General features: G+C 41.6%; 1 protein-coding gene across 1 annotated transcript; it reads left to right on the plus strand.

Annotated features, from left to right (window-relative positions):
• Positions 1 to 514: 514 nt before the first annotated feature.
• LOC127040932 (olfactory receptor 14C36-like) lies at positions 515 to 4,136 on the plus strand. The gene is made up of 2 exons (XM_050935468.1): positions 515 to 529; positions 3,174 to 4,136. Exon 2 carries the CDS (start codon positions 3,201 to 3,203, stop codon positions 4,134 to 4,136), a length of 936 nt encoding a protein of 311 aa, XP_050791425.1. The 5' UTR covers positions 515 to 529; positions 3,174 to 3,200.
• Positions 4,137 to 8,360: the final 4,224 nt, after the last annotated feature.

Genomic DNA, 8,360 nt, shown 5'->3' on the forward strand with positions numbered 1-8,360 from the left:
AGCCCTGCCTTGTTTCTGGCCAAGAGTCCTTCCAGGGATGTTGCCATCAAATGAGATTCATTTCGTCCTCTGAGGGGTTAGGTTTGGTTAGGGCTGGTTATCAGGGTGGTTTCTTCCCGAGGTGAGATCAGAGCTGGGCTAACAGCCCTGGAGACCAGATTCAGCTATTTAACCCCAAGTCCGGTACATCTTGTGCTGTGATCATATATTTATCCCACACAACCCAGGATTAGCTCAAGAGTTGGGAGAGGCTTTCAATACCCCATTTAATTTAGTCCTTCACCTCTCAACCAAGCATGATCCAAGTGGGAGTAGGGAGTGGTCGTCTGTGGAGTGAGTTCCTGTCTATAGGGAAACGCACAGACCCAGCCACTGAGGGAATATGGTGATGGGGCAGGGAAACAGCTGCTGGATAATACTGTGGTGGGAGCATTATTGAGAGAAATAGAGACAGATAATGCCTGAGAATCTTGGGACTGGACTATCAAATGCTTCTCAGGTGTGAAAACATTCCACAAAGACCAACACTGTAAGTTTGCTATTTCAGTTAATATGTTTGGGGTATAATACACTGGAGGAAATGTAATAATAGAACTTTTTGAAACTGTATCAGTTTACATGGGTTGAGGATTTTGCACTGAACTCTTCGTGTTTGCCTCTGGCTGCTTCTTAGTGACCAACATCAAACAGCCAGGGCAGCGGGTTTCTCTGATAGCTGCATCTCAAGAGCTCCTGATGCAACATAGGGGGAAAAACATCTCTTCTCTATCAGAGCTGATTATGTGAAGTTCATGAAAGAACAGGCTTTTCCAGATTGGCTGGGGAGCTGATGCCACTGGGCTCTGAGCTATTGTGGGTAACATATCTGTGTTACAAATATATATTCTATTCTTCAATCTCCTTGGGACTAGTGTGGGGCATCAACCTTGTCTTCTTTTTAGCCCAGGGTCCTTCCAGGCACGCTGCAGTCATGTGAGATCCAGGGCAGGTGCTGATCCCCTTCTGTGGGGTTAGGGTCTACTAGGGCAGGATGTCAGGGTCATTTGCTCCTGAGGTTAGATCAGAGCTGGGCTCACAACCCTGGATTCTGGGTTCAGTTATTTAACTGCAGAACAAGCATATACTGAGCTGTGATCATGTTTGACATAAAACTCCTAGAGACTTCCAATGGGAGTTCGGCACCCAACAACCACATATTGAGTTGTGTCCATATTTGAAGAGTGCAGAAGTTATCATTTGTTATACAGCTTGGAGAGGCTTCACTCCTCAGCCAAGCCTGTCTGAGGAGGAGAGGAGGGAACTCCTATCTGTGGAGTGGGTCCCTGACTTCTGGTAACTGCAGAAAGACCCAGCATCACAGGAAACATGGTGAAGAGGCAGAGAAACAGCAGCTGGATAAATCAGTAATGGGGCATTATTGACAGGTAAATAAACAGGCAATAATTGAAGAATCCTTGTGGTGGATTTCAAATGCAGGGTTTCGCAAACTGGGGTTGCTGCTTGTGTAAGGAAAGCCCCTGGTGGGCCGGGATGGTTTGTTTACCTGCCTCGTCCACAGGTCTGGCCGATCGCAGATCCCACAAATCCATCACAAATTGGAAAATATTCCACAGAGACAAAACAGTAAGTTTGCTATTTGCAAATAAATATCTTTGTGTATTAACATAACAGGCAAATTTCATAATAGAACTATGAGTTACAATTGGAACTCTTCAAAACCTTTAATATAATTTAAGCAAACATTTAGAGCTCCTCAGAGTTGTTGTTGTTGTTGTTGTTGTTTACCTAGCAGACAACAGTTGACTTTTCATAGAAATTGTGAAAACCAAAACTTTTTTCTTTTTGTTCATTGAGAACAGGACAATTTCTGGTAAACTGTTTAAAACTGAAACATTGTCACTGAATTTAAGAAAAAAAATATTTAGGCTTTACCAGTACATAGGTTGTTTTTTCAAGAATAGCAGAGACTTCCCTGGAACATGTCTCAGTTAAAATCCAGTTTTCCTTTGAGATAATTTAAACTGAAAATGTCTGAATACCCCAGATTGGACTTGTAGATTTCAACCGGGGTAGGAACACTGATATAGTCCAATAATTGTACAGTTTTAATCCAGTCACTCTATTGTAACTGTGTTTATTTCTGTTTCAAAGGGACACTTGTTGAATGGTAAAACTGAGTAAGCAGCGAAGTTGGCAGCCAAGAGCATGGGTATTAAACATACTAGTGCCTTAGATAGAGAACAGTGAATTGACGTCCCCAGCCAAAGCCTGTTTCTCTTATCACTGCCCAAGGACATAGAGGATGTCAATGGGATTAGAACTGAGATATTCTCCTCTAGCGCCATATGCACTGTCCCATAGTGCTACCCGCTAAACACAAATGCTGTAAATGGAGGCAGTGAATATACATATAATAAGACACAGCTCATTCCCCACAGAAGTCACAGTCCAAGAAGACAAGGCAGAGAATGGATGAAGGGAAAACAGAGGCACAAGGAGGCAAAGTGACTGGCTCAAGATTACATAGCAGGTCAGTGGCAGAGCCAAGAACAGAACCAAAGTCTCCTGATGGCCACTGACCCGCACAGCCATAAAGTGACAGAGGCAAATGACAAAGCAGAGAGGTAGCAGAGCAATGCTGCTAGCCCATCAGTACACAGAGATGGAAATGCAGTCAGGATTTGGTGTCATAAATCAATATGTTTTTAGGCAGCTGGCCATCTATGTGGTGTTGCAGTGAAATCGTTACAGGTCAGCTGTCATACAGAATGCCAAGTCCATCTCCTACTACCACGAAAAAAGGATATCAGGTAGTGTTGGAATTTTAGCACTTTAGTTTCTTGTCTAAGTCCAGAACCTGCTCTTCGTAGCAATAGGGGATCCATCTTGGCTAGAATTGTTGCATTGAGACGGTACTTTGTTCCATCCTTCACACAGCATTTTATTAAGCCACATCATGAGCCAGATCTTCAGATGGTGCAAACTGATGCAGCTTCCTTGACTTTAAGGGAGCTGTGTCAATTTACATTCATGTGATATAACTCACTAATCCAAGTTAATAGCAGTAACGAGTGCTGTGCATTGTTGACACTCACGTCATATTGTTGGGAGAAGTCAGGGCCACTCTCTCTGTCACTGTAATTCCCCCACTGTCTTTGCTCTTCCCTCCACAGCCATCAAACAATGAACTGAGAAAGAAAATGTCCAACGAAACCACCCTGACCGAGTTCCTTCTCCTGGGATTTTCTGACATTCGGGAGCTGCAGATTTTGCACTTTGTTACGTTCCTGGTGATTTACCTGGCAGCCCTGATGGGGAATCTTCTCATCATCACAGCCGTAGCCCTCAACCCCCATCTTCAATCCCCCATGTTCTTCTTCCTGGTAAATCTGTCAATCCTAGACTTTGGCTCCATCTCCGTTACTATCCCCAAATCCATGGTGAACTCCCTCATGAACACCAGGGTGATTTCTTATCCTGGATGTGTCGCCCAAGTCTTTCTGTTTTTCCTCTTCACTGCAACTGATCTTGCCTTACTCACCATCATGGCATATGACCGATATGTCGCCATCTGCCAACCACTGCACTATGAGAGAGTGATGAACAGGAGAGCTTGCAGCCAAATGGCAGCCAGTGCCTGGATTACTGGTATTGTCTTCTCTGCCCTGTACACTGGGAACACCTTCAGGTTACCATTCTGCCAGTCCAATGACATCAACCAGTTCTTCTGTGAAATCCCCCAACTACTCAAGCTCACCTGCTCTGATTCGTACCTCAGTGAAGTTGGGGGTATTGCCTTAGGTGTGTTTTTAAGTTTAAACTGCTTTGTTTTCATTATTGTGTCTTATGTTCACATCTTCAAGACTGTGCTGAGAATCCCCTCTGAGCAGGGTCGGCATAAAGCCTTCTCCACCTGCCTGCCTCACCTCACTGTGGTCTCTTTGTTGCTTATCACTGGTATCTTTGCCTACCTGAAACCCACCTCTAGCTCAGCATCAGGTCTGGACCTTGTTGTGGGTGTTCTCTATTCCCTGGTGCCTCCAGTGATGAATCCCATCATCTACAGCATGAGGAACAAGGAGATCAAAGCTACATTGCAGAAACTGGTTGTGTGGAGGTTATTCACCAAGAGTTAAAATATCATTCACTGCAACTTGACTGTGATTTCATTCTGAGTTTCTTTGTAGATATAATCAACTGATGACAAAATTGTCTCTTCCAGAACTTAGGGTGTAATCTGTTGATGAAATCATGAAATCTGGACTAGCTTCATTGAAGTCAAATGAGTTAGAATAAGATTACACCAGTGTACATAAGATCAGAATCTATCGACGTATGCATCTATCTATCTATCTATCTATCATAGGGATATATTGGGTTACGTCACCTATAGCCTGGGGTATGAGAGGTTTGGCTTGTGTGTTTGCTTGTTTCTTTTGTTTGATTTTGTTGATTCATTTGTTGACTTGTTTCTTTGTTTCAGGTGGCTTTCTTGGGGGAGGGAGGAGCTTGAGAGTGTGGAATATGTGTGACCAAATGGTGGTATCCATTTATTTTGTCATCTGTTCAAGGTGTCAATGTCAGAATCACCTTGATGAGATTTTCTGAGAGACATGATGTTTTGCTTTCCCCATTGATGAATAATTGAAAAAAAGTTTCTGCAGGTGTCTGTTCAAATGATTTTAATGCTGAAGGGATTTTATTATGTCATGTATGATGTGTTAGGGCACGTAGAGCCTTCTATAACTGAATGTATTATTGTTATTTATTTAAATTTATTAAAATAAATATATACTGTATTGTTTTTCCTATGGTGCAAAGGTATTTGAAAGAGAAATGTATTAAAATGGTTCCTAAAGAGAAACGAAGTCTGAATAATAAGGCTAAAATTTGATTCCACCAAACTACTGCAGTGATCCCTCTGGAAGTGCTCATATTTTCTCTTATGTTATGCTTTGTTCCTATTGTGGTAAATAAATCACACTTTGCATGGTGAAGACATTTAGTCACTTATCTTAGTGCTGGTCACAGTCCTGTGGGAAGAAATGCAGGCACCAAACACAGTTGGAGAAATAACGGTTGGGACCCAGTTTGAGAGATGGGGAATCACATGATTCCACCCTAAGACAGGGATAGGCACAAAGCTTAGACCAGAGGGTTTGAAGTAAGAAACCAAAGTGGGGAGAAGAGATTGAGCTAGCCTTTTAATCATAACAATTGAGAAGTAGTCATTCACATCAACGTGTAGCTTTGTATGGAGCCATTCCTTTCTCATCCACACAAGTATCCAAATGTTTCTAAATCTCCAAAGCTGGTTGCTGTTATTATTATTAATTCATATTTATTAAATCAGGTTTGTGCATGGTTGTGTGTACTACATATACAATAGATAAAATAAGATCATGTAGATAGCTAGACAGATCATGAAAAATCAGTGACAATTTATCGTGTCTCTTACTCTGTCTTTGACTCTTGATGTCCAACTCATGATTTTCCAGTGACTATTCATTATTTGTTGTTATTTCTTTGAATATTTCTTACTCCATTACTCTTTCATAAGAACTTCATTGCATTCACTTCCAGTGTGCATTTTGAGCCATTTTAAATTAATACATTATAACGTGTTCTATTTCTTTGCCTGATTGGATACAATGAGTTTTCTTTAAAAAAAAGCTACTCAGTTGGTCTAAATCATAGTTGTGACAGGCTGGATCACAGAAACCCCCTAAAAAATCATCAGGATTTGCAAACCCTGACTTATGTGCTCTGGTTCCCTGTATAATGAACAGGAAGAGACAGACACTGAAGAATGGGATCCAGCAAAGCCAGTATGCTTTGTTGGGTGGCACCTAACTAAACTACAGGAGATGCTCACCAGACAGGTGTGTGCTAAGCCAAACCCTCTAAAAGGTACCTAATTACAAGTCAACGCTTCAAACTCTTCATCAGCATAGGTGCCCAGATGCAGCTGCACCCCTGTAGTGTTTAAGTGAAAATGCTTCTACTTCGACAGGAGGACTTCTTCCATTACTGTACTTAATCCACTTTCCCACATGGCAGTAGCTATGTTCACAGAAGAAGCAGTTCCCATCAACATAGCGCTGTCCACAAGTGGCGTTAGGTTGGTATAGTTGCTTCGTTCGGGGTGTGGACTTTTCACCATCCATCTACCCTGGACCTCAAAAAAAGTTTTTGAGTTCTTCCAATCCCCCCAGTTGCTTACACACACATCCTCCCCTCTCTCCAAGCTCCACCTAGATTGTGGTGACTTTGGGCATCTAGTATAACTCTTTCAGGAACAATGTAGCAGCAAAACAGGATGACCTAAAAGATTTCTTAAATACAGTAACTTTACTTTTAAAGCTCTTGTGTTTTAGACATTATTTGAAAACAACAGTGTCCTGAGATGTCCCCTCCTTTGCTCTGGTTTACGCCTTATGGGAGTCTGAAATCCATCAGTGTTTCCCGCTGGGCAGAGTCCTCCTTACTCTCAGCAAGTCCTTCTTACTTCTGGCCACGGTTGGCCCCTCCTTGCACAGAACAAAACCCCTCTGTTCAATAGGCCCCCGTCTCTGTGCCATGGGTTCAAACTGTGAAGTGCTCTTGTTCTCTTGTTTGGCCTACCTAATTAGACTTCTACACTTGACTTGCTGAGCTTTATTCTCCTTACGATTTTCCACAGTAGGATTTAACTTCCAGTGTTTAAAGGGTGACTTTTTGCCTCTAACTACCATACTTATATTACTTTGCTGTTTAGCCACGCTGAATTTGTTTTGGTCCTCTTACTAACTTATCAACATTGATCAATAAAAATCTGATCCTTCTAAGCCTAGCTATCAAAGTCACATACATCAATGTGTATAGCAATACTGAGTTTAACCCAGAATCTTTGGCCACAACTTCATTGGCATTAAATCGGTGATGTCAATGGAACTCCTCTGCTTTGGCGCTAGTATAGCTAACATGGGAAATTTTACCCTTACATCTTTGTCACACTGACTTTCTCTAGGGTGACATTTGAAAAAAATGTGTCTTTTTATTTCCAAGCCATTGGCCAAATCATGATCTTTTTGACATGATAGTCTAAACCCTTCAGTGAGATCCAGATTGGCCTCATTATTGCAAGTCAGATATTCTTTGGGAAACAACAAAATAGCCTCTTCGAACCTAGCAAGAATGATACAACTTTTAGTTATTTTTAAAACTTTTAAATAATAATAATAATAGCTAAGACTCTAGGCACTTCAGCATATAAACAATAATACTATAATATTCCAGCATTCTGACATTATTTCAATGAGAACTCAGCTACACAGAAACCTCTTTTCCTCCCCTTTGTCGTTGTGGAAATCAAGCCTATGGCTCACTCAGAAAATCTCATCACAGTAATCATAGAATATCAGGGTTGGAAGGGACCTCAGGAGGTCATCTAGTCCAACTCCCTGCTCCAAGCAGGACCAGTCCCCATATAAATGATCTCAGCTAGGGCTTTGTCAAGCCTGATCTAAAAACATCTAAGGAAGGAGATTCCACCACCTCCCTAGGTAACCCATTCTAGTGCTTCACCACCCTTCTAGTGAAATAGTGTTTCCTAATATCCAGACTAAACCTCCCCCACTGTAACTTGAGACCATTACTCCTTGTTCTGAGAACAGTCTAGATTCATTATCTTTGGAATCTCCTTTCAGGTAGTTGAAAGCAGCTATCAAACCCCCCTCATTCTTCTCTTCTGCAGACTAAACAATCCCAGTTCCCTAGCCTCTCATCCTAAGTCATGTGCCCCAGTCAACTAATGATTTTTGTTGCCCTCCACTGGACTCTTTCCAATTTTTCTACATCCTTCTTGTGGTTTGGGGTCCAAAACAGGACACTGTACTCCAGATGAGGTCTCACCAATGTCAAATAGAGGGGAGTGATCACATCCCTTGATCTGTTGGCAATGCCACTCCTTATACAGCCCAAAATGCTGTTAATGACACATGGGCACACATCGTAGATGACAAACATTGACAACCTCATCGAACCAAACACTCATCACCTGCACAGAAATACCTTTAAGAAAGAAACAACTCCACCCATAACAGATCAATTACAAAAAACTATCTAAACTAAGAAACAGAGAAAAGGAAAAATACAAACAGCTGCACTGTTACCTCAAATAGAGTTTTTATCCCCAAAAATCAAGAGACAGAGGCTCCAAGGTGTACACTAGAAACTTTGCTATGGCTACTGATCAGAAAATGTAGTGATGGGTTGCTTTATAAAATCATTAGATATATAGATAGATAGATAGATAGATTTTTTTAACCTATTTACGCTGGTGTAAACATAGATTAACTTCATTGACTAGATTTTGCCAG

The sequence above is a fragment of the Gopherus flavomarginatus genome, assembly GCF_025201925.1.
Source record: "Gopherus flavomarginatus isolate rGopFla2 chromosome 11 unlocalized genomic scaffold, rGopFla2.mat.asm SUPER_11_unloc_1, whole genome shotgun sequence".
Lineage (NCBI taxonomy): Eukaryota > Metazoa > Chordata > Testudines > Testudinidae > Gopherus > Gopherus flavomarginatus.

Coding starts and splice junctions, on each gene's coding strand:
- LOC127040932 (XM_050935468.1), top strand. CDS start 3,201: ATGTCCAACGAAACCACCCTGACCGAGTTCCTTCTCCTGGGATTTTCT.